The sequence below is a fragment of the Callospermophilus lateralis genome, chromosome 4 (assembly GCF_048772815.1).
Source record: "Callospermophilus lateralis isolate mCalLat2 chromosome 4, mCalLat2.hap1, whole genome shotgun sequence".
Taxonomy (NCBI): domain Eukaryota; kingdom Metazoa; phylum Chordata; class Mammalia; order Rodentia; family Sciuridae; genus Callospermophilus; species Callospermophilus lateralis.
Genome location: NC_135308.1, coordinates 2242858 through 2269193, shown reverse-complemented (window position 1 = coordinate 2269193; position 26336 = coordinate 2242858). Strand labels below are relative to the sequence as shown.

Below are 26336 nucleotides of genomic sequence, written 5' to 3'. Positions count from 1 at the left end.
CGCACTGCCTCCACTTGATCTCGCCTGGCTGCCTCCCTGGCACAGGCTCACTCTTTGGGTAGAGAAGGTGGGGCGCCATTTTTCTTGTTGGTGGCAATCCAAACCCACGTGCGACACAGATCCTGTTAACGTTGGCGGGTTTTGATCCTTCCTGTTTGGGTGATTGATACGGTGCTCTTTCCATATGTGTGTGAAAGACAGAACACGCACAGGCAGGTTGCGGGGCGGAGAGGAGCAGGGAAGAGAGAGCTGGGGTAGAAGAAGCCGGGGCCAGTCGGGGCAGGGAAGCTGAGTGTCCACTGGCGGGGAGAAGGAGCCCCACCCTCCAGAGCCTCCCTGGCCACACCGGGTGTCCCTCTTCTGTCCCTGCTGTGGGGAGGGGAGACCTGGCAGGCACTGGCGGTCCTCCTGGCCTCGCCAGACTTTCCTTTCTTGGGATACACTTGTCATGGGTGGCTCAGGCTCCCCTGGGCACCGCCAGCCATCCTCTCGCGTCTCCTAGGTCCAGGACGGTTTGGTGCACCCGGGCCCACCCTCCACTCCTGCCCCCCAACGGACACCTGTTTCTGTGGGTCTCAGCCACCTTCCCCTCTCCCTGGCTCACCTGTGACTCAGGTCCAGGTGTCTGACAGGCACCTACCCTCTGGTCTCTCTCCCTCTGCAATTCCCAACCCTGTCTCCTGCTGAAATTCCTCATCTTCTCTTTTCTGCCCCACGGGCTGCAAGCCCTGCTCGTGTTGATCACAGTGTTTCCTCCTCTCTGGGGCTTATATTTGGAAACAGACCACATAAGTGACCTAAAATGACATAGTAGAACAGATCAGTGGGGAAACCATAACTAGGGAAATAATCATAAATGATTTCATATTAGAAGCAGAACTTAATTTATGCATGATTATTAGGCAAAGAAAAACTGTATGAAACATCATGGACATGGGGAGATTCCAGTGCTGTCAAGACTTGACCAAAACCATAGTCACCCCTAGCTCGTGGCAGAAGGCCGTCTCTCAGTCCCTCCTGCGGCTTGCTTCTGTTTTTCAGCTGGCCACTGTGGCTCCCCGGACCCGATCGTGAACGGCCACATCAGTGGGGACGGCTCCAGCTACAGGGACACGGTGGTGTACCAGTGCAAGCCTGGCTTCCGGCTGGTGGGCACTTCCGTTCGGATATGCCTGCAAGACCACAAGTGGTCGGGGCAGACCCCCGTTTGTGTCCGTGAGTACAGCTCCGACCTGCCCCCTGGGGCTTCCTCTCCTACCCACCCCTCTGCTGTGACGTCATCCTCCCCGTGTTCCCTCCCGAGAGCAGAAGAGCATGCTCTCCCCCTCACCGTCCCCTCGGGGCATGAGTGCCACCCTGGGTGCTTCCCTTCCCACCCCTTTGATCCCCTTCCTCCTGTCCATGGATCCAGGGACAGGTGTCCCGTGTCTGCTCCCCAGAGCTTGGCACAGAGCAGAGGTGGAGACCCCCTCCATGGAGGAGTGCGCCCTCCTGTCTGGGCGCAGGTCAGCCGCACAGGGCCCTCAAGGGCCCACACTCCCTTATACTTCTGTATTGTCTGCATTGGCCACGGGTTCACCACGAATCCAGAGTGCAGTAAGCCATCCTTTGATAGCAAGAGGCGGGGTGTAGTGTGATGACCGTCCTCCAACTCCAGACCTTCAAGGACGAATATTGACTGCTGGTTTTACGATAAGAATTTTGCTGCAAAATTCCCTTTAGACCAAATGTTCTCCTGAGATATTCTTTGCTTTTCTGTGAATTAAGCAAACAAGATGTTGATGTAACCACACTGCAGTGACAGGTATCACCTGTGACAGTGCCGGGGCGGTGTGCAAAGCTCAGAGATAAAAGCTTTACTTAGAAGGAAAGATGTTGACGAGACAAGCAGGAGGAAGACACCAGCTTTGTGGCCTTTCTTTTGAGAGGTCCAGACATCCCCTTGCTTACATGGCCGTGATGTAGGGAATGCATAGGGACAGCTCACCGTGTCTCCAAGGAACCCATGCTAGGCACTGTCAGTAGAGTAATATTGGAGTGTGCAGTTATTTTGCCAATTTCATGAAATTTAAATTGGTACTGGAAACATTTCACATAGAACTCTCAAAGTTTCAAGCAAACCCCGTGATATTTCAAACTGGTGTGGCGTAGGGGACAATATTCAAAATGCAGGATCATTATAACCCTTCTTGACATCTCTTGCTTTTAAATCACTGCCATTCTGTCACGATTCAACTAAGGAATAATAGTAAGTGGCAGGTGTTGCTTGGTTTCCATTCTTGTGGTAAAACCTGCCTGTCATCGGGCCTGTGGCTGGTCTCCCACAGCCCGGGAAGCACACCCACCTGTGCAGCGGCAGTGGGAGGCCCTGGCCATCATGTCCTCTGCTCACCTCTGCTGTCAGTGCCAGGTGTTGGCCGTGCCTGCTGAGCACGGAGAGTGACGTAGACCTGTCTTCCCGCAGCCATCACCTGTGGACACCCGGGGAACCCCGCCCACGGGCTCACCAACGGCAGCGAGTTCAACCTGAATGACCTGGTGAATTTCACCTGCCACACGGGCTACTTGCTTCAGGGTGCGTCCCGGGCCCAGTGTCGGAGCAACGGCCAGTGGAGTAGCCCCCTGCCCACCTGCCGAGGTAGGAAGAGCCTCTGGGAAAGGGGCCTTTGTCCCGAGGGCGTGGCGGGCTGAATAAAGTGGGTGTGGGAAGACATTTCTGAAGACAGCAGTCTGTCCTGTGGCATGGCTGGAGAGCAACTCTCAAATGCCCAAGGTCCTCCCCTTCTAGCAGGCGCCCTTCCCCGGCTCTTTTCCTCATTCCTGCACCCAGCACTTCTGCCGTAGGCGCTTGGCCCGCTGGTCTCTACGCTTCTAGACTCATGAATGCATTTATGAAGGTCTCAATGTTTTTAAGTTTTAATTAATATTTTCGATTCATTTATTTAAAGACAGCCAGACACTGGGCTAAACGGGGAGTTTTCAGGAATGTTCTGGGCTAGGCGTTGGCGAGTGTAGCTGCACCCACTCCTAATCCTTCAGAGTTGGCTTCCATTCTTTCCTGGAGAGGTCTCCCTCGCTGAGGGCAGGGCATGTTGCTATGGAGACGAGGCCTTTCTTGGTGGTAAAGTGACAGGACAGGCAGAGGCAGAGGCTTCCAATCACCCCTGCTTTCCCAAGTACCCCACTAACCCCCTGGGCTCCCAAGAAAGTCGTATTCAGCCAGTTCACTGGACATGGAGACCCGTCCTCCACAATTGCTGGTTTTGTGTAAAAGTTGGCCATCTGGCTCCGAGTTCTGGCACTTGCCTACAGTGTAGTGTTTGGCTGGGACTCAAAGGCTAAGTGAAGCCACAGAATTCTACCCTGCCCTAACATGCTGGTGTGAGGACTGGCATGCTCCTTTAACCTGTCAGTAATTTTATACCCAGTAGAATGATCCCAGATAACTGTGTCCCCTGTGATCATCATACACAGCTGTTCAACTTTTTATGAAGTTTCTTATGCTATTGTATGAATACTGTTTTCTAGCTTTAAATGCCACAGTTGACACTATCTTAATGAATCCTCTGCTTTCTTCTCTGAAATGAAAGGGAGTAGCTGCAGGGCAGCCCTAGGTGGTAGGAACCCCGTCAGAGCTGTCTCTTCACAGCTACACTCAGTGCACATCCTAACGCTCCAGCCACACTCATCTTTTAAACATTAAAAACAAAAGCAAAGCTTCCCTGTGTATTTTAAAACAGAGCATTAGATCTGTAATTCAAAGAGCACTTTGAATCTCCATTTAACTTCAGGAAAATTCAGCTTCACCCTTTGCTTGTAGAGATGAAAGATATATCCTCCTTTTAAGAGAATTGGAAAGAGCCTTCCTTAAAACTATATTTCACAGGCATCGGGGGACCCCCCAGGGTTGTGCCATTCCCGCGTCTGCCTCTGTGCCACCCTCCTGGCAAGCAGAATGCAGAGCTGACGCGGCAGCCATCAGATATCAGCCCGCTCTGCAGCAGGTGGCTCGTGCGTGCTGGGAGTCCAAGGAGGACAGAGCGCTTTGCCTGAGCAGGGAAGGTGATTTAAAACCCCGACAGGCAGCACCAACCCAGTGGCTTTGGAAAAAGAATGTGGAAGGAGTTCAGCTCAATATTTAAACAGAGCTCCCAGACTGGCGGCGGTCTCTCAAAGCCACCCCAGTCTGGAGCCTCGTGAAAGCTCACACAAGCAGCCACACAGGGAGGCAGCGTCAGGGAGCCGGGACCCCTGCTTGGAACTCCAGAGAACTGGGTGGAGTCCCAGCACGATTCTGGTTACACCTTGCTCCTGTGCTTACGTTGTTATTGAGGCAAAGTGTATAAGACATCGTCCATTTTGGAGGGTGCTGTTCACAGTGTTGGGTGGCCCTCACCAATGTCTAGTTCCAAGCACTGTGATCACTGCCAAAGGAGACCCAGGCCCATAAGTACTGCACGTGGGGTGTTCTGTCCTGTGACCTGTGTTTCACCTGCTCACATAGGAGGACACATAAAATCACGTCTTTGAGGAAATTCCACTTAGGGGGATTCCTGGGGGGTTTGCATCTGCCGCCTCTTCTCTATGGTGGGACTGAGGTGAAGACAGAGTGCACCCTGTGTTTCCTGAGCCCCGGTGGGAAGGCAGCAGGAGCCGAGGCTGCCCCTGTGTCTCCACAGTGCTTCACTATTTTCATTTCCTCATTCTCATTTTGCTTTCAGTAGAGGGGACATTTTAACTAATAAATTACAAGTTATACCTTCCAGCATCCATTAGGCATGAGGAAATGCAGTTTTGAACCATTTCTGTTCTAAGCACTTGAAATTCTGGGTGACTTTTTAGGGAAACATTTCATATTCCATGAGATTTTCCAGCTCTCAGCATGAGCCTTGACTGTGTTTTGGGAGCCTTTGGACAGCTGTATTCTGGACACTTCTGTGCCTTCTGTGTGCCCAACAATTTGTCAATTCCTGGTTCAAAAACCCTCTCCACCTGTGTGGATTTATCCACAGCACAGTCCTGTGCATCAGTTCTTACCCGGCTGGGGAAGTGCACCTAGAGCTAACCTGCACCCATCAGAGCAACTAGTGCTCAGAGACATGCCCTGGTGCAGCTTCCAGGCAGAGACATTCCATGCTAGTGTGCACGTGGTGAGCAAGGGTCCCAGATGTCAGAGGGGCGTGGCCACTGACGACATGTCGACAGGAAAACCCACTGTCACCTGGGGTGGAGCCACCGAGAGCAAGCGATGTTCACTGGTCAGTGTCCAAGGGGCTCCCTGATGGCTGCTGCTATCCCCACTGGAAGCTGAGGAGAACTGCACGCCCTGAGGTGTAGGTGAGAAGGAGGGATTGGCGGCCTCCATCTCCCGGGATGCTGCCTCCACCAGCTGGGGCAGCAGGGCAGATGTGCAGTGCAGGAGATGACCCGTCGGGCTCATCCTCCTGACAGCCCATGTACTAGCCATGGGCAATCACTGACCATGCCACAAATGGGGCTGGATTCCCACTTGCATGCTTTTCCAACGTAGAGAAAGTCCTTGCAATTCAGCCAAGACACTGAGGCTCCTTTTCTCTCTGTCCCCTGCAAAGCAGACTCTGGTGGCATTCTGTTGGTGGGGGTGGGGACGTCCCACCAGGATGCCACTGGCTCCTTGTTCACAAGTCTAGCTGCTCTCCAGACAGTGTGGGTGCTCTGTCCAGCTTGAAAATGGACAATTGGGACTTGGAGACTCTATGTTATCACTATTCATCATGTAGTGAGCAAGGGACACTGAACAATACAGTCAGGGGCCGTGGAAGTGGGGAACGGGTGGATAGTCCCCCAGAGTGAGTCTCCCAAAATGGAAAGCTGGCATTTCCAAATGGCATCTCTGCCTCCGACTCTGGCACCAGGACCCACTGGTTCTCCTTGAGAACAAACTGAACACTGAGCCAGCAGTGGATACCAACCTGGCTACTCACTCAACTCTGCTCAGCTCTCGGAGGAAAACACGGACACCCTGAGGACTGGAGGGGCAATGGAGGGACATAGCTGCTGCTGCCCATCTCTGGTCATGGCTCAAGAACCTAGGATAGCACCACACTGCCCTAATCAGACTGCAGTGCCCTCCCAGCATGACAGAGCAGCAGAGCACACTGAAGGGTGACCAGTGCGTGCCCAGAGCGACAGTCAATGCGTCTTCCCAGGGATCAGCACAGTTATGCCTGGTGCCTTCAGCATCTCAGAGGCCCTACAGCTGTCCCCACAGAACCTTCTAGTCAATGAAATTTAAGACCCTACTCAATGCTAAATGCCATGCTAGACACTGTCGATGTGGCACCTTGTGTCCTAAGTGGCTGACAATCCAGGGCCTGGGTGTGGCTGCCAAGACAGGGAGAGATCACCCAAAATTCTGTCACCCAAGGAGAATGTCACCCAAGGAAAACATCCATAAAGAGAATGTCCCAAGTAGAAAGCCACCCAGGGAGAGCATCCCCAGGGAGAATGCTGCTGAGACCTCTCCAGTTGGCACACCAACCCGTCTTGTGGGACAGAAGATCAGATGAACCAAAAAGTGTGAGCTTCTTAATCAAAAGTTTCTTTTCTGTTTCTCATTTTTCTCCAGTATACCTAAAGAAAGAAATTAGCTTGGATACGCATCATTCATGATTCAGTTTTGTATTTTGGTGCCCTGTTTGGTCCTTTTGGGATCAACTATGCAGCACAAAATCGGAGAGTCCTGAACCCTTCGTCAGGAGTTCAGCCTTTCCTTACCTCCCTCTCTTTTCCCTGGAAGCCCATTTCTGTTGGAAGCTGCTACCTCATATGCATGTGTCCACAGGTAACAAGGGCACTGACCCACAGTCACTGAGCCCTGGTCATCTCTCGACTGCCTGCCCGCCCGAGTTTTCCACTCTTTTGCATTGCTTTGCTGGCCTCACTTCGGAAGCAGGTGACAGCGGCTAACGCCCTGGACGGGACTGGTGTGCACGTGATTGAAAAGCACAGGGCACATTGTAGGAGGTCAGCGCAGGAGGGGGTGATGCCTAACAAAACAAACGGCACCCAACTCCGAAACTCCAAGTTAAAATAAAGTGGCTCCATGGTCAAAATGGCCAGGGATTCTCAGCGTACACTGCAGTAAGGCTCATTGTTGGTCCCTGGGATCTTCTCAGGAAGGTGTAAAGGGAGCACAGATCATACCTGTGAGCTGTGTGCATCGTCTCCCAGACTCCTGCAGGATTCCCCAGTGTGCCACCTGATGTGGGGTGCTGGACAGCCCACAGATCCCTAGTCCTGATGGAAAGAGAAAAGCCATCAGAAAATTGGATGGGAACCCCGGGTACATGCACACTGAAGTGAGACTGGGTTGGGCGCCCTTTTCTACGACTGTCTCCCTCCTGAGGTGTGCCCCTCATTGTTAGCGTCGACCCTTAACAGACAAAAGCTTTACTACTCCTGTAGGCTGGTGACAGGCCAGAGAGTCAGACCCAGGAGCGGCTGAGCTTCTTTCTCCAGCTTAGTAACTCCGTCTGCAAACAAGTTTAGGGAAATAAAGAAGGTGTCTTTTTATTAGCAGTAATCTCTTTCTGGAAGAAGCAGATTATTCAGTGGCAGATTTCATAAGGAGCTTTGGAAACAAGCACCTTACATTCCAGAATCAGCTCAGCCATTGCCTCTCAGGGGTCGTGTTTCCTGTCAGGAGAGCTGAGTCTTTGTCCCCAAATCCAAAGCAAATGTCAGCCAGTTCACAGTGAGCTGTTGCATACCTACCCGACCACATCTTCTGGAGATTGGCCTAGGTGTCTCTTCTTCATCTAATAATTTCCATATTGCATGCAAACTTAGGAGACATTATTTTTCTTTAGTTTTATAAAGTTGGGTATTTAAATACAAAGCTATTAAACAGATATCCCTGTGTGATTGTTCACCTGAACATGGGAGTAATTAAGAAAACATGGGATTAGGTTATGTTATGGCTGGGGAGGATAAAGAAATGGCAACATCAAAGCATCAACGTCACTGAATAATCATTACATAGATAATCGCATTAAAACGTTTTATGCTTCAAAACGTTAAAATGGTAAAATTTTACAGATGAAATGTGAGCTGATGCAGGAATCAGCCTCAGCATTGTGGCCTCGCTGCAGGGTATGAGGAGGGCAGCAGGAGCAGGCGGTAGCCCCAGCCCAGGAGGCTGCATCTCCAAGTTGCCCCACTCACCCTGACAGGGCACAGCAGGCCATGCAGAGGGGAGAGGAAGAGGAACCTTTATCCCATGGTGCTCGGAGCTGGGAAAGGCAGTGTGGTGGTGACGTTCATTCTCTGTTTGATTACAAAGTCAGATTTTCATTTATCACATGCACTGCACATTTATTATGCCAAAATGTGCAAGTTACATCCAGAAAGAAGAAATGATTTATGAATCTTCTTTGAAAACAATAATGGATATGCTGATTTGCTTTTTAAAGGGTATTATGTAATATTTCCTATGCAATCTCAAATCATTACATACAATCTTATGTAAACATAATTTTGTATTACACACCCTCTTACACATTACCCAGGACCCATGGGTCACCTCCCACATTCAACCAACCATCAATCAAAAATATTTTCCCCAACATATCTGCTTCAAACATGTTTGGAAAAAACCTGGATCTGTACTGAATATGTGCAGGTTTTTCCTCATTCTCATTCCCTAAACAATGTAGTATAACACCTGTTTACACAGTATTTACATTGTATTAGGTGTCATAGGAGTGAGTTTAAGAAAACAGGAGCGTGTGCATTGGGTACATGTAAGTATTATTCCATTTGCCATAAGGAACTTGAGAACCCTTGAGTTTTGGCATCTGTGAGAGCCCTGGGACCAAATTCCTACAGACACTAAAGAACGTGCAATTTATGTGCAGGGACTAAAGAATAGCTGTCTACACGACCTACCCACAACCTGGGCAGTCTGTTTTACCTGGGTCGTCATGTGACCATGTGTCATGAAGATGTCACATGAAGCATCATCCTCTTTCAAAACTAGTATCCCTAATGACACCAGCACTGCCTGGACTCAAGGTCCACCGAGGCTTACCCACGACCTGCGGCTGCTCAGAGAGGCCCTGAATAGCAAGTGCTTATTTATTTATTCTTTGTCCATAGAGTGTGTCTTAGAAATCCGTCCCAAGCTCAGAAGTACAGCAAAGAGCGAGTGAGGAAGAGTCTCCCGGACTTTGTGCACAGCTGCAGTTCCATGGGGCATGCAAGGGCCCAGACGAGCTCCAAGGCCCTGGGGTCAAGAAGGAAACATCCTCACGGGGGTCCTTTGCCGCCCCTTTCCCAGGGTCTCCCTCCTTTACCCCAGGCGCGTCCGTTTGTTAAGAAGTCGCCTTGGGAAGCCCTTAGTGTGTCAGTAACAGGGTTTGAGGAGGTCTGCTGAGTGGAGAAAAGGGGTCTGGAGTCTGGGGGCGGGGGCTGGTGCCCACTCCTCCCCCGTGGGCCCCTCTCTCTCTCTCCACATCTCTGTCTCCCTCTGTCCCTCTCTCTGTGTCTCCATCTCTCGTTCCCTATCATAAAGTACTGAGAACACAGAGAGCAAGGTCAGAATTCTCAGGCCCCTGGCACCCTTTTCTCAGCAGGGTCCCCAGGGCCAGCCCCTCCTGGAACTGCAGCAAGGGCTCTGCCCTCTGCCCTCTGCCCCTGCCCTCTGCCCCTGCCCTCTGCCCGAGCATGTGGTGGTGCAGATCACACACTCTCCTGTCACCTGCATGATGAACCCCGAGCAGCCAGTGCTGTCAGGGCCAGCACCCCGTCCCACAGCACCCTGTGTCTGAGGCCCCGTGCCCACACTCCCACCCTTGCCTGCTGCTCTGCAGCGACACAGGGAAAGAACTGATCTTTTCATTTCAACTGCAGTTTCCTCAAGTGAGACGCCGCCAGCACCCGACCCCATCTCTGCTCCCTAAGGTCTGTCCCAGCAGAGAGGCTGGTGGGCTCCTCACTGTGACCTTCTCAATCCAGTGAGGATCTGAACAGAGGGTCTCACACCCTCCCCAGTGTGTGGGCCTGCAGGTACCTCTGTTCTCAGAGTGTCACACAGAAGCAGGGCTGTGCAGTATGCTTTACTCTTTCCACTGGAATTACGAGGATGGAAGGCCCTCCTGATCCACAGTGGACACACCCTGAGCCCAGGGGACGCCTGAAGGTCAAGGTAGTCCCTGACCTGTACTGTCTACACTGCTTATTTTCCTACCAGCACACATATACATGATAAAGTTCAATTATAAATTAGACACATTAAGAAATTAGCAACTTAATAAAATAGAATGATTATTACAGCACTCTGTGATAAAAGCCATATGAAGGTGTTCTGTTTCTCTCAACACATCTGGTCACCGTGCTCACCCCTCTTCTTGGGATGATGAGACATGGCTCGGCTACCATGTGAGGGTCACGTGAACCCGGCACGTCAGTGTCTCCACACCTGCTTAAGAGTTGAGATGGTCACTGAGTGAGTAGCAGGTGGGTCGTATATACAGAGTGGATATGCTGGACAAAGGGATGGCCACACCCCAGGCAGGATGGAGAAGGATGGCTACTCAGAACAGCACGTGATTTAAAACATATGAATCATCCACTTGTAGAGTTTTCCGATTAAAAACTCCAGAACACAGTTGGCCTTGAGAGGCTGAGACACTGGGAAGCAGAAGCAGGGGAGGTGAATGATGGTACAGCATTTGTTCCAAAATAGGGATTATCAGTTCATAGTGTATTTTTGCCAATCTTACTGAATATTAGTTTTTGGTTTTTAATTTCAACAAAAGCTTAGCCCCTAGCATTTAGTTTTTAAAGTTTAATTTGACAGTTTCAATGTACTTTTCCTTTTTTTGTGTAAGAAGTATATTGAAATTAAAAAATGGTAATCTATCTTCGTGGTTTGTTTTTAAGAACAAACACCGAAGCCAGTTTTGCCCAAGGGCACATCTTGCACAAGCACCCGCTGTGAGAAGAGGTGGGAAAGGGGATCATGCCTCCTGGCGCGTTTTCAGACCGCGTGCCTGTCGGAAGCAGGATCTGTGCCAAGGATGAGGAGGTTCTTTGGATTCTGTCTCGGATTCCGCATTTTTAACCAGATTTTGGATATGCAAGTTAATTACATGGTTCTGCTCTGACCGTCTCAGAGGCCCTAAAAGTAAAACCTTATCAACTTTTTAATTCACCATAAATTAATATATATTTAATGAATTAATAAAGTTTAAAAATGCACAAGGGAAATATATTGTTTAATGTAAGAATTTACTATAAAATTCCTTTTTTTCTGAGAACTACAAATGGAACTTGGATTGCACTGCTCAGTGGTAAGCAGCTGAAGCCTGTTCTGTTTCCAGAGGGAGGATAGGCTGCAGTGCCAGGAATCCACAGGACTGGTCTGGGGGCTGCGTTGCCCCAGAACCCAGCGTCTGCGAATGGTCACTGAACTGGATAACTTGCATTTCCAAAATCTGGTTAAAAATGGGGAATCTGAGACAGAATCCAGTGCACACACTGTGGCTGCCCTTCAGCCTGCGGCTGGCACCGAGGACAGACGGGTGTGCAGACAGCATCTCTGGGGCGAAGGGGAAGGAACCCGAGGCTGAAATTCACCTCCATCCCGTCCTCAGGGAGATTCTCATGAGAACATGGCCATCACTTTGGGTTCTGAACAAAAAGAGGAAGGCGGGGGGCTGATACTGCTTCCATTGCCTGGACAGAGATGGGGGGTGGACAGGATGCTAGAAGGGCACGTGTGGGGTGGCCCTGGTCCCAGGAGCAGTAGTCAGGGCCTGGGTGTCTTGCTGAGTGAGGCATGTGAAGGGAAGGGGTGAGCCGGAGACTGACAGTCAGCCAGGTGATCAGAATCCGGTCTCCACACAGGGCCTCGGGCTCCCCATCCACCGGCATCCACACCTGCATGTCAGGACAGTGGGCCGTGATGGTGGCCAGGACTTCAGTCCTCGTGGTGTCCGGAGGATAGGCTTCTAGTGGGACTCCTGGGTGCCTGTGTCCCCACCTGCGTTGACGTGTTGACTGGACATTTTAAAGTCCCAGCAGACACCATGAGGGGGAGGCAGAAGGCATGGCCCAGGAGAATTCCAGCTGTCCTCTGCAAAACACAGGAGGGGACCCAGGGACTGACTGGGAGGACGAGGGGTTTGTGAGAAGGCTGTGCCAGACGAGTGCTCAAGAGTCCCGTACCCCTGACTTCCGGGCAGTGGCCTTGTGGCCTGGTCTATTCCTGTCCTGCGACTTCTCCCTCGCGCTCCTCACGCCCGAGGTCTCCAGGAGCTTGCTTGGTGTGTCCCCGTGACTCTCTCCACAATGGGGCAGGACAGAGCGTGGGAAGCACCAGCACTCGTTCCTCCCTGCGGGGACGTCCAGCCCTGGGGCAGGTTTTCACACCTGGAAAGCAGGTGAAGTCCGAGTACCTGAGGGGAGGTGTCAGATGCGCTGTGGCCTCCTGGTGCCACCATGCCACAGGCAGAGCTGTGGGGCAGTTCCCAGGGCTGGGCCTGCTGCACCCCGCTCACCATTGTCGTCCTTGTGGGACATTTCTCGTGCTCCGCGACAGCTCAAGGCCGTGACTCCTCGTGTTCCTCCACCCACAACTCCTGCCAGTCGTGCGAGCCCTTCCCACGGGAGCCCTGCTAGGACTCACCCACAAAGTGGGGGAAGGATGTGGACGGGGAAGACGCTCCTGTGGTGGGTGATGGGCACTGATGCGCCACCCTGGCAGGGGAGCCGCTCTGCGCGTGGCAAAGCACAACCATTAGCAGCGGTGACGTGGAGTGCTTCAAAGTGCTCTGTCCTGGCACATAGCCCAATTATTCTCTGCTCCTGCCCCAGCTGGACACAGCTGGATCTCCGAGTGGAGCCTCGGAAGTTAATGGGAAGGGATATAAATAGATGCTCCCGAGCGTAGTTCATGCAGGACTGAGAAAGGCAAGGGCAGTCCTGGGGCATCTGCTCACCGCCGCCTCCTGGTCCAGGGCCTTCCCTTCTCCCAGCTCGAGCTCTGGAATCTCCAGCCTGTCTTTATTGCCAACATGGCGAGGGTTCTGACCCAGGTAAAAGGACAGAGAGGGTTCTGGCTCAGCACTTTAGTGCACCTTCCCGGCAATTCCAGTGCAGGCTGATGTCCAGGATGGTGTCCACCTGTGAGGGTGTTATTCCCCCCGCACACTCTGTCCTGGCAGGGGGCCTGCAGAGCTCTTGGTCTGCTCTTCAGAGCCTGCTTACAGGGATCACACTCTGAATCCCCCTCTTGCAGGCACTCGGGGCTCAGAGCATCCCCTCCTGGACCTGCAGGAGAGGTCGCGGTCAGATCTCACGGTCACTGTAACAGTTCCGCTTCTCTGCTGGACTCCTCTTTGATCTCCCCGGCCTGGTCCTCCTCTCGGGCTGCACACTCAGGATCCCAGTGGCTTGGCTCATTCCCCTCGTTGCCTCGCAGTCGGGTGCCCTGAGGCTGAAGCCCACCCCCATGCAGCAGAACACACTTTGGATGCAGGGAGGGGCCTTGAGCACGTTGGGGTCCCTGCTCAGGTGTCCACCACATGCCCTCAGCTTTCTCCACTCTCTGCGCACGCTGTGGTGTGGCCAGTCTCCTGAGGGTAGCGCCACAGAGACCATCAGGAGCACCTTGGCTGCTGGGCAGGAGCAGTGCACCCCATCTCTTCTGGGCACTGTCTCCTGGGCCAGCAGCACCCAGTGCTGGGATGGGGGAGGCTGCTGTGTTCCAGGCCTTCAGGTTCAGTAGGTGCTCTCTGCTTAGGTGCTGCCTGCTGCTTTAGAGGTCGGGTGTCCATTCGTTGTAGCTGTGATGCACCCTGGGGCCTTAAAGTGTCCCCTGTGCCCCCCAAACTCAAGACTGTCTTCTGTAAACTCAGGACTGCGGGAAACACACGACTTTATTCTATGGCACTAAAGGGAGTTTTGTGAATCTGGCACTGCCCACCTCCTTCTCATCGCACAGGCAGTCAAGTGCCCATCCGTGGGGGCTGTGCTAGCTCTGGGAGGGGGACTGGACCCAGTGTCCGCCTGGGAGTCCTGGACATAACTCCTTCCCGAGCCAGGGCTCTCTGTTGAGTGCAGCGGTCCCTTGCCCTGGCCTCGTGGTGGGAACAGGAAGTCATGGGGGCTCTCTGCCTCCCTCGGACCAGGGAAAGCACAGTGCCCATCCCTCGCAGGTGCCCAGGGATGACCTGTCCAGCTCCTCCAGGTCCCGCCCTGCAGACCTCAGCCAGACCAGGTGTTCTGCGGGAGGGGCGGCCCTCAGCAGACGCTGTGGGAAGTGTGGACGGAGGAATTGCGGTCTCCCCTGGCCTTGTTCCACCTGTAACTAAACTCCCTAGGGGCATGTGGGACGGTGTAGGTGGGCGTGGATGACCAGTTGGTCACTGCCAGAAGAGCTTGTGCTTGACTGGAAATATCTAAACTAACTAAGCCAACATCGGCTGGTTCTAGTTACCACGGTTAGCACATAAAAACTCAACCAAGCAGCTCACTTACGATGTCCGTTAAAGAAGCACCTTGTTAGGAAACAGTTCAAGGAGATGAGCTCCATGTTGTTAGAATGGCTGTTCCAGCTGATTGAATGCTTGGCAGCTTGGGGAGCAGAATAGCCCCAGGCACAGGTGGAATTCACCTGGAGATGATGTTCTCCTTGGGTGAACTTTCTGGAACGATGAGAAATTCCCTTTGTTTATGATCTGCTGTGGGTTTTGGTGTTTACTTTTCGTAATGCATAGCTGTTTCTAAGAGACGTCTGGCGTGTTTCACTTTCTAGTGGTGAACTGTTCAGACCCCGGCTTCGTGGAGAACGCTGTTCGCCAGGGGCAGCAGAGCTTCCCAGAGAGCTTTGAGTACGGAGAGAGCGTCCTGTACCATTGCAAGAAGGGCTTCTACATGCTGGGATCTTCGGCCCTGACCTGCATGGCCAACGGCCTGTGGGATCGCTCTTTGCCCAAGTGTTTGGGTGAGTGAGGCCGACTCAGGGTCTCGCTCCTGAGTCCTGAAGGGCCACCAGCAATACAAGTTCACTTTAATTTATTCAGAAAAGCACTGAGTTTTAACTCTGCCCCTCCTGCCCCCCATTTCTGTCAGGTTGTATGATAGCTTAGACAGATGGGCCAAGTCCCCCCAGATCCACCCGCACTAGTGTGAGATGGATGAAAGGAGAGGTTGGCATGTGCACACGTGGGTCCCAGACAGAAGTGGGCCCAGGTCCTGCTTGTCCCTTGTGCCAGTCACATCTCTGCCTGCTCCATGTGACACGCCACGTACCCCACAGGCTCCCCACTCGGCCCTGCCTAGCCCCATGCCCCTGCTCCAGGTTCAGAGATGGTGGCCAGGGGCTCTGGGGAGGAGCGAGCTGCCTGTCTTCTGTGGCAGGGAGCGGGCTTCCCGAGCCCCCCGGCCTGCTCTGGGGTGACAGTGAGGTCAACAGTAACTGCACCTAAGAGAGCATCCGACAGAGCCCACACCAGGGCTTTGCTGGGGAGAACAGAAGGCTCTTCTGGAAGGACAAGATGATCAGTGACCAGCTCGGCTGTGTTTTCAGAGAGGCACATTAGCGAGTTGGTATCACTCTAACCAAGTGGCTGCAGTCTTATTTTATTTCACTTGAAAGATCAGATTGTACTTTAGCTTCAAAGAGAATCATTTTTGAAGGAACATAGTCAGCGACTTTAGGAAATGAGGTTACTCCCTTTGGCCTTTTGAAACCAGGGCTAAACAAGGTCGTCTTTAAATGGAGACTGTTCTTCTGGTCCCTAGAATGCAGTTCCAGGACGTGAAGGCAGCAGGGAGTGGCCAGGACCCTGTAGCTGAGCTCTGCACCTCACAGGTGCCATCTCACCCCTGAGCGGCAGCACTGCCAGGTTCATCCTGGGGACAGAAGGGTGCTGGAGAGCTTCCCCTCAGGGAGACTTTTCGGGGAGACTCCTTTGGCTTCCTCCTTTCCCGACATGTACATCTCCCTGGGGCCGCGTCTCCCGGAGGCCTTGCCCTCAGGTGAAAGTGCCCAGGCCTGAGGCCTGGTGTGACGGACTGTTCCCAGGTGCTGTCCTCCTCCTGGCCGTCCTTGACAAGGGGATGGGGTCTCTGGGTCACTTGCTGTGGTGGCTCAGAGCCACTGAGAGCGTCACCAGCCTGGCTGCTCTGCTGTCACTCACAGCCCTCCTCTCTCCCGACGCTCCTGGACTTGGCCATTATGCAGGGTGTCAGTGTTGGGGGTCTAAGTGGCTTCTTTTTAGAACTCTGTAGGTAAAATGGGATTCTTCAGGGCATGAATGTCAATGCCAGACAGAGGGTGAGGGCTAACGTGACCAGGTGGCCTTCCAGCCCCTGAACCTGCCTCTGGTGGATCCTGCCCCTCGGCCTCCACTTGGAGCTTGCTAGTGACCAAATGGAGTTGCCCAGGATGTTAAGTCAGTGGCCTAGATCCAGTCAGGTAGCCTTGGTGGCCTTAATCCAGTTAGTTCTTTGCTTGTAACATAAAAGTGTGTTATTTTTTATCTTTAATTTGGTAGCTCATGGGAAAGGGTGAGATAAATCTTCACTGTCCTATAGTAATCAGGGTTCTAGAATTTTCCTTTTTGAGGCATATTTATGAATAGACTATGGACCGGGCTTATGATTTTAAGGAAATGTGAAATACTGGGTTGTTTTATAATCAGTTCATCGAACATTGAATAGTGTTTGTACTTACACATTTTAGATTGCCACATTTTAGAAGTCCTAGATGGTTTTCTTAGATATAGAAACTTGAAGATCAAATCAGTTTGACAGAATGTTGTCCCCAAGCGAAGTGTATGATCGTCATGTTAGAAGAAAACATGGCGAAGTGGTTTGATGGTCCTTGTCAGCTCTGCAGAAATCCCGTGGTTCCCATATTTCCCACGTGGGCTACAAGGGTCGACGGGGAAACCAGGCTGCAGAGTTTTCCTCTTGAAGACCACATGCAGATTTCAACCCTAAGAAAGCTGCCTCAACCACAAACACACACAAACCAAGCCATTGACAGAAGCTCTCCTTTTCTTTAGTACTGAATTTGGGACTGGGTGCCATGCAGAAATTGGCTTTGCCCACCTGTAGGACGCCGCAGGGACATTGAGACATAACTAGGGGTTTGGTTTAAGCAGGTGATGTCTGCAGGGTTGTCTGTAAAGGAGATTTAATAAGTGCACAGCAGTTTCACTGGAACGATGTCCTCTTTATGTCAATCTTTTCTTAGCCATATCTTGTGGGCACCCTGGGGTCCCCGCCAATGCTGTCCTAACTGGAGAGCTGTTTACATATGGGGCCACCGTCCAGTACTCCTGCAAAGGGGGCCAGAGTCTCACAGGCAACAGCACCAGAGTTTGCCAAGAAGACAGTCACTGGAGTGGCAGCCTTCCACACTGCTCAGGTGAGGAACCGCAGGGTGGCACACTGGACGGAGGAGTCCTCCACCCTGCCGCTGTCCGACACTGCATGTTCCATTTCCACCCAGATGTGCCGCCCTGTAGACCCTCATCATCCTCTTCACCGTCATCACTGCTGTCGAATACATCAGCATCACTTCCTGTCGTCACCGGTGCCCTCACACGGACCCAGACCCCCTTCCATTGTCACGGGTCCCCTCCCCTAGGTCAGCAGCAGCATCTTCACCATCATCACATTCGTCACTGGTTCGCTCACATAGATGGTCATCAGCATCGTCACAGGGTCCCTGGTCCCCATCACACACTCATCCTCATCTTCACATGGTCTCTGGTCCCTCACTTTCCACTTTCTCGGTAGGAGTTTCTGGCTGTCCTCACTAGGACACTTGCTTACAGTGGCTCAGTGTGTCCGTGTTTGCTCTTTACTTTTTTCCTACACTCCTCTGAATCCTTCCCCATATTTAGTGCCCCTAACAGCAGTAATTCCATTGATCCTCTGAAAAAAATGATCATCTCATATCTTTATGAATGTTTCTTAAAATGCATTGCTACCTGTACCTGTGAAGACGCGGCCCTCTCATGTGACGTTCTGAGAACACCAGGCACCTTACCTGCCTCCCCTTTGCTGTCTGTTCTTACCTTTCCAGGGAACGCTAGCTCATGTACCACTAGCAGAATTTGATTTCTTCCAAAAGAATGTTATTTGTCCTCATAACAATATTTTCATAGACTATTTCCTTGTCACAGAGACAATGTCTTCCATTTTGAGGGCTATGATTAAAGTCTTACAAGATTGCCAGAATACTATGTAACCGTAACTCATGTCCAACAGGTATTTAGGTTTCAGTGTCTTAAGTATAACAATGTATTTCACACGAGAACTGTGCATTGCTGTGTACTTCTGTTCCGCAGGAAGCACTCCTGGATTTTGTGGAGACCCAGGGACGCCAGCCCATGGGTCTCGCCTTGGGGATGAGTTTAAAACGAAGAGTCTCCTGCGTTTCTCCTGTGAGATGGGCCACCAGCTGAGGGGCTCCCCCGAGCGCACCTGCCTGCTCAACGGGTCCTGGTCAGGAGTGCAGCCCGTGTGTGAGGGTGAGGAGCTGGAGTGTGGAATCCACCTTGAGGCTTCAAACCTTAGCTCATTCCAACTTGGCAAGCAAAAGTCCCTAACAGTCCTAAAGTCATATGATTTGTACAGTTAAACCCTCTCCCCCCAAAACTGGCGAGAGCATCAATGAAAATCATGAGTGAGCACCTGGAGATACCCTGCTTGTCCAAGAGATCCCATAGCACGGGCCCATACTGTAAAACTTCATACACAAATGGTGGCTTCTGATCTGATGACAGATAATCTCTGTAGGATTTCTTTTTTAATCAGGGGCACTCAACCACTGAGCCACATCCCCAGCCCTATTTAGAGGCAGGATCTCACTGAGTTGCTTAGCACCTCACTTTTGCTGAGGCTGGTTTTGAACTCAAAATCCTCCTGCCTCAGCCTCCAGAACTGCTGGGATTACAGGCATGTGCCCTGTGCCCAGCTCTCTATAGGATTTGCTTGTTTTATGGGTGCTGGCAGTGAGGGCAGGGTGAGCAGAGCTTTGCCGTAACTGATCAGCTTTCTGCAGGCAGGAAATGCACACATCCTCGTACATTCTCCTTAAGTTTAGGTCAACAAAGTAGACTTTGTTGGCATCTAGTCCTTAATCATAGGCTTATTAACTTGCTGTTCCAAAAGGCCCCGTCTCCTGAAGTTGCTCAAAAGTACCTACGTCGTTGGTTCTAGCTGCTTGGGAAACTCCCCGTCTTTTCTCCATGTGAGTTTGATAATGCCTAAGCTGATTCAGATGACAGAGATGTAATAATGATGAAAACAGCCATCACGCAGACATTGTGTTTTATACAGTAAATTTGTGATTACATTCTTTTCTTTCCTTTTTTTCTGGATTTCAGAAAATACTTTCCAAATTTAAAAAAAAAACATATTTCTCTTTTAGTGACTCTAAATCTCCTTATTTGTTTTTTCTTCTTCCTTCCTTTCTTCCTTCCTTCCTTCCTTCCTTCCTTCCTTCCTTCCTTCCTTCCTTCCTTCCTTCCTTTCCTCCCTCTCTCCCTCTTTCTTTTTCACACTAGTGCTCTACCACTATGCTACACCCCATTCCTTTTTTCTTTTTTGGCCTAGGCAAAACTTGTGATTCTCCTGGCTCAGCCTCTGAATGGCTGAGATTATAGGCAGGCTCCCTATACCTGGCTTCCTGTTTTGTTTTACTTTGTTGCAGTTATCAGTGAAAGTATTTCCTGACATCCACAAAAAAGGAAAGAAAAAAATGTAATCAAAAATTTACTATATAAAATACAACATCTGGGGGGGGGGCTTTCTCAGTACAAGGATGGCATTGTCATCAGAGAATTCACTTATTGCAATATATAAATTAATTGGAATAATTTTCCAGCTGTTATCTCACGGATTTTGACATGGGCCCTCCCTGGGTGACACGGAGGTTTATACCCAGATCTTAGTAGGAAATAGCAGAGCACAACAAGAAGCCATCTGCTCTTTGGTTGATTGGTTACGTTAAGAATTTGATCACGGGGGCTGGAGTTGTGGCTCAGTAATAGAGCGCTTGCCTAGCACAAGCGAGACACTGGGTTCGATCCCTATCACCACTTGAAAAATTAAATAAACAAAATATAAGTACTGTGTCCATTACAACTAAAAATGTTTTTTTAGAAAAAGGAGAATTTGATCACACACAAAAAAATTTGATCACACGAATCTTCTTCCCCTGACAGACTTCCAATTGGTACCTGTGCACAATACCTACTGTGTGCTAAGTGAAGAATAAATGTGGAATGAACAGGTGTTTTGAGTGACCCAACACCTTGGTCTTTTGCAATATGAACTTTTGACTGGCATCATAGTAATCATATATCCTTTAAACTTCTGAGAACCTTAGTTGTCATCGGCTTCTGGAGTGGTTAATATTTCTCAACTCACAGGCCAACCAGGAAACTGCTAAGTGATCTGTGTTAGGAAAGACTGTAAGTTCAGACCCAGATCCTTCAGGGAAGGGGGTTGTGATTGATAATCGTGTCTGCCGTGGGCTCGGGATCAGAAGCACCAGCGTGTGTGCTCTCTATAAGATACAGCTCAGCCCGGCGGGCAGATGTACTTTTCCAAATTAATAAGAAAGGTAACCTCCTTGAATTGCAGAATAGTGACTTGAGTCCTATGCAAAGCATTCACTGAGTTTTCTTCCATATTTTTAAGAGCAATGCATCTTTGTTCTCAGAGCTAGCTTTGAAGGTGGAGCAAATAAATATACAAGTGTAATTTCAAATATGTGGATCCTTTTCAGGAAGTCTCAGGGCCATTCTTGTGTAGTCCAACAAGGGCTGCACCTTCTTTGCCTGTCTATTGTGTGTTAATGTGACAGGGATAAGGAGGACTATGACAGTCATCTGGTAAATAGGTCAACTAAAGCGGAAAAAGCATTGGGTTGAATTTGCCTCCTTGAAATGAGCCTCGGTGGCCTGGCGAGCCTCGGTGGCAGCGGAGGAGCACACGCAGTGAGCACTAGGTGCAGACCTGCCACATTAGGTGAGGTGTCAGTGCCTGGGAGTGGCCGTGAGAAGGGTTGAGAGATTCGCAGTCTGAAGTCAGCGAAGGCGTTCACGTGGCGCCATGGGTCCAGCTGTCTGGGGAGCCCATCCTACCATACAGTTTGGGCTAGTTCTCTCACGGTCCCGAGGTACACGGTTTTCCAAGTGAATTGTCCTGGAGATGTGATATGTGACCAAGTTGCCCAGATTTTGAAAAAAAAAAAAAAAGTCAGTGTGTGAAGGGGATGCTTCAGGGATACTAATAGCAAAAAAGTAAATTTTTAAAATTATTGTGAATTTTTAAAAAATTCACAATAATTCTATCTAGGTATAAAAATGTCTTTAATCCCAAAGTAGAGAGACTTTGAATTTTCAGGGGCTTAACTCATGTTTTGATTGGGTTGAAAGCAATGAACATCAGGAAGGATCAGGTGAACATGCAAGTTACACATTTGCCCTGTTCTATAGAATGATCCGTGGGTGGGCATGGTCCAAAGTGCACATCGACACCCTTCCACAGACACACAGGCAGTTTTGTCACCAACGTGCCATCCCCTGAACTCTTAGCCCTAGTCCCCGACACCTCAGCCAGGGGTCATTCCTTTGTGTTGCTGTTCTGCTCTCCCAACAGCCGTGTCCTGTGGGAATCCTGGCACCCCCACCAATGGCATGATCATCAGCAGCGACGGTGTCCTGTTCTCCAGCTCCGTCATCTACGCGTGCTGGGAGGGCTACCAGACCTCAGGGCTGACCACGCGGCACTGCACGGCCAATGGCACCTGGACAGGCGCGGCTCCCGACTGCACAAGTTAGTGGCAGCCCCTCGTGGTGGGCGCAGGACACTGCTGGGAAGTCCATGTGCTGAGAAAAAGCAGCATGATTCCAAAATGTTCTATTAAATTTTAAAATTTATACATAAAAACGGAAAACTATTCCCTGGATATCAAGAGTCTGTTCCTTAGACACTTTAAGATTGTCATCTGCTCTGTTATTTATCTAGTGCCAGTTTCTGTACGTGGCCAGTTACATTCTGTGCTATAAAACAGATGCTAAAAAGAAAATGGCAAGGCTCTCTCTGTAGACCATTTAGTCTACAAAGAAATAAGATGTTTGGTTCTCTGACCACGGCCTGCATTGTGTTCTTGGCTGGCATCGCGTGATTGCCCAGCAGGCTGATCAGGAACAGCTGAGGACAGCAGCCAGCGTCCACACAGTAGCACCAGTAGAATAGGAAAAGTGATTCAAGCACATAGCCTGCCGACAGTGGTCAATCCAGTCATCAGACCGAGGCTAGGGACACTTTCATAATTCACTGCGTAATGAATTTGAGTAGCAGCTCAGTGTGTAACTTAAACAGAGACCAGGACTAATTTATGCTAAGATAATTTCATGTATCTCTGGTTCTTCTTGTTACCTGCCTCTAGTTATAAGCTGTGGCGATCCAGGTTCACTGCCCAATGGCGTCCAGTTTGGGTCTGATTTCACCTTCAACAAGACAGTGACCTATCAGTGCAATCCCGGCTACCTCATGGAACCTGCCTCGTCAGCCACCATTCAGTGCACCAAGGACGGGGTGTGGAATCAGAGCAAACCTGTCTGCAAAGGTGTGTGCCTCATGTTTGGGTCTTGCTAAGATGTGGAGGTGTCTTTGTAGCATTATGTTTTTTGTTTTGTTTTGTTTTGTTTTTAATTTTGCAAGTATGTACAAAGCCATTCTGGGAGCTAGAAATTCTAGAATTCTTGACCCCATGTTTGCGAACACTAGGTTTTCACCGTAGGCTAATGCTGGTGTTGCAGATGGGGAACTGTCATCCCCAGAGAGGTGTCGTGGGTGGCCTGGGGTCACACATCGGGAATGGAGGCAGGAGCGTTCCCATGACAGTTGTCCTGCCTGGAGAGGACGTGAATAAGACCGGGAGCAGAGGGGCATTTAGGACACAGGCGATCTCCTGAAAACGGTGGAAAGGAGCAGGCGGTGAGGTTTGAGGGTTGGAGGCCAGGAGGGAAGGTGGCACAGGTACCGAGAAGGCCAGGCTCATACCACTGCTCTCTGGGGGACAGGACAGGCTCACTCCCTTCTGGGTGACCCCAGGTAGCAGCGGGGGTTGACCTGGGGGCAAGGGAGTAGGAGTGTGGGGGGGGATCATGTGGTTAGGCGGTCCCCTCCTGCACCATAGAGGAAGCGCCCTGCCCTCTGCTGGCCCAGGTGGGGTGGAAGGGGAGCAGGCCTCCAGGCTTGAGAGCTGCAGTGGTCCAGCACAGAGGGAGACAGGAGCAGAGCGAGGCTGTGGGAGCCAGAGCCAGGGCCTGGATGCCCTGGATATGGTCTTCAGGGACCTGGAGGATTCACAGAGACCCCGAGAACGTGGTTCCCGTCCTCCCCTGGCCCTGCATGCTCCCCAGACCACCCTGCACTTCCCCCACGTAGAGTCCAGGGTTCTCACCATGGTCCTTCCCCCACCTGCAGTCCTACACTAAGTGCAACCCGGAGTCAACGTGTGCTGGCTCGCAGCCATGTGAGAGTAGTGTGTGTGTGTGTGTGTGTGTGTGTGTGTGTGTGTGTGGCGGGGGGATTACCAACACAACGGCCTGGCGTGGGGCTTCCTGGGAGCTCCTGCAGACCGTCTTCCTCTTGCTGACACCTGTCATGTTCATAGTCAGCACCGTGGTCCACAAGGCCCTTCCAGACCAGACTCCCCACCTTTCTGTCTCTTTCCCCTTGAAGTTTTCTCTGAAGATTCACCCATCACCCCCTGTGAACCGTGTGGCTCATTCCTGATCCCAACCTGAAGCCTGTCCCATGTTCCTGTCCACCAAACCCTCACCTGTGGATTCTCAGGAAATACCTGCTGAATCTCTAGAGTAGGGAAGGCAGATCCATGGAAGCCCCAGGGGACAAACAAGTGGACATCGGGCCCCAAGACTGTGCCACAGCCCCAACAAGGGCTGGTCTGTAGGCCTCGTGGACCTTCACACATTCGTTTTCAGGGTTCAGCAAATGGGTGAACAGGCTGCATCTTCAGGAAGTTATATGTCATCTTTAAATAAATGAGACTTACAAATGAAAGGAGAAAGTCTCACCATCTCTATGCATGAAACCAAAGGTGTTATTCGTGTTCTATGACCAAGTCCTCATTTGATTTGTCCTTGGAAACCAGCCCAAAAAGACACAAATGGAATTAGAAAGTGTCTTCCCCTTTGGCCTGAGCATGCGGGGAGTGCTGTTTGACCCTGTTCCATTCTGCAGCCATCAGGCTTTGACTCACGCTGCTTTTGTACACAGGACCTAAACTAACGAAGAAGCACTGGAGAACAGTAGTGTGATCTTACTACTGTCTTCCTCAGTAGTTCTCCTATTTGAAAAAGAACATAACCCTTCATAGATGTCCTTTGAATTTGGGGAGAACTCAGCCCCGGCCATGGGCACGGGCAGCCGTGGGCGCGGACACCGAGGCGCTCGGACATCTCACTGCTTGTTCTTGGATGCAGCGGTCCTGTGCAGCCAGCCTCCTCCGGTGCCGCATGGGAAGGTGGAGGGGACCGACTTCCACTGGGGCTCCAGCATCAGCTACAGCTGCGTGGACGGCTACCAGCTCTCCCACTCGGCCATCCTGTCCTGCGAAGGCCACGGGCTGTGGAAAGGAGAGGTCCCGCAGTGCCTGCGTAAGTTCCGCAGCGACACCAGCTCTACTTCTCCCAGAGCCACAGTCACTGCACACACCATGGTGGCAACTTGAGGCCACAGTGATGTGCAGTCATAGCCAAGTTACAACATGTAGAATCCTACACTGGGGTTGGCCTTGCCGGAGGGCATGGGCTTTCCTCCAAGATCTAACAGACACTAGTACAGGTCTAGCTGACCCAGCCGCCAGGTGACATCTGCCGGTTGCTCTCCACAGCTGTGTTTTGTGGAGACCCTGGCACTCCTGCTGAGGGCCGGCTCAGTGGGAAGAGTTTCACCTACAAGTCCGAAGTCTTCTTCCAGTGCAAATCTCCGTTCCTACTCGTGGGGTCCTCGAGAAGGATCTGCCAAGCTGACGGCACATGGAGTGGCATACAGCCCACCTGCATCGGTGAGCAAAGCCCCAGGGCTTGGGGAGGTTTAGGCACAGGACACTGCAGTCCCAAACCAGGTCATTGGTGGTTCCAGGGTGCTCCAGAAAAGGTGCCGCTCTGAGTAAGTGCTAGCGGCTGACCACCTGCAGCCCCTCCAGCCTGCACCCTGCCAGCCGCTGCCAGCACACCACCCGGGGCTCCAGCCCTGGCTACACCACCCCGCAGGGAAGCCTCCTGCAAGATGGGGCCTTACTGGTCCTTGAACAGCCTCCAGCCAGGCAGACTCACCCCAGGGTTGAGTTGATTTAGATCACCCAGTTTTACTGAGCTATTTTCTTGCAAATTTATAGTAAAAAAAATAATGGCTTATAATCTTGGTTATTTTCTAAGAAGTCAAATAATATCTACTTAAAAATCAAGACAGTATTAGAGAAATTTCATTGAAGCATTCTTTTTTCTAATTCTGTTTATTGTCATTTGATTTAAACTACTGCTACATGGTAGATATTCCTACACTAAAAGTATTTTTTTTCTTTCTTGTTATGGGTTAGTTGCTATAGAAAACAAATTTTAGAAAGTTGTTTATTTTTTATTTTTATTTTACTTTTGTGAGCAGTAAGGAGCACCGGTGTTGTAGCAGATAGCTTGTGACCACTCCTATCCTATGTGCTTGGCAAAGGTCACTGCTGGACTACCTTTCACTTCCTTTTGGACCATTAAATGGATTTCTGCTTTTGAAATTTTGAAAATTTACTGAAGAAATTTGGAAAAAAAAAATGTCATGGATGACCAGCTGAGATGACCATTAAATAAACCCATATCATAATATTAATCAACGATTATCAGTGAAGGAAATTAAACCAGAAAAGGGAGAAGAGCAACTTGTTCTTTAGTAAGAATATACAGAGCTACTCAAAGTCTGCTAACATCAAAAATTAATATCTAAAGAGGTCTGATGGAGGAAAGTTGCAATTTACTTCAAGTTTCATGACAAACATCTCGAATATTGTCAAACAATGTTTCATCAACTTTGCAAAATCTCTTAATATCAATGCTGCCATGTTTTAATTGTGTGTTTCAGATCCTGCACACAATGCCTGTCCAGACCCTGGTACTCCACATTTCGGAATACAGAATAGCTCCAGAGGATATGAGGTACTTCATTTTTATTTTGCATGTTTTAGTGGAAATATAAAATTGAGTGGATTCTTAAACACATCTTTGCACTTTTATATCATA

The 26336-nt window shown here is 50.6% G+C and overlaps 1 protein-coding gene across 1 annotated transcript in view; it reads left to right on the top strand.

Annotated features, from left to right (window-relative positions):
• The window catches only part of Csmd1 (CUB and Sushi multiple domains 1), a 1328246-nt gene that overhangs the window by 1283766 nt on the left and 18144 nt on the right, over window positions 1-26336 (top strand). Inside the window, exons 53-62 of the mRNA XM_077109222.1 lie at window positions 1042-1215; window positions 2465-2638; window positions 14801-14989; window positions 17249-17422; window positions 18351-18533; window positions 21673-21849; window positions 22466-22645; window positions 24531-24704; window positions 24941-25114; window positions 26179-26252. Of these exons, the coding sequence (XP_076965337.1) occupies window positions 1042-1215; window positions 2465-2638; window positions 14801-14989; window positions 17249-17422; window positions 18351-18533; window positions 21673-21849; window positions 22466-22645; window positions 24531-24704; window positions 24941-25114; window positions 26179-26252 (1673 nt within the window). The remainder of the gene's footprint in view (window positions 1-1041; window positions 1216-2464; window positions 2639-14800; window positions 14990-17248; window positions 17423-18350; window positions 18534-21672; window positions 21850-22465; window positions 22646-24530; window positions 24705-24940; window positions 25115-26178; window positions 26253-26336) is intronic.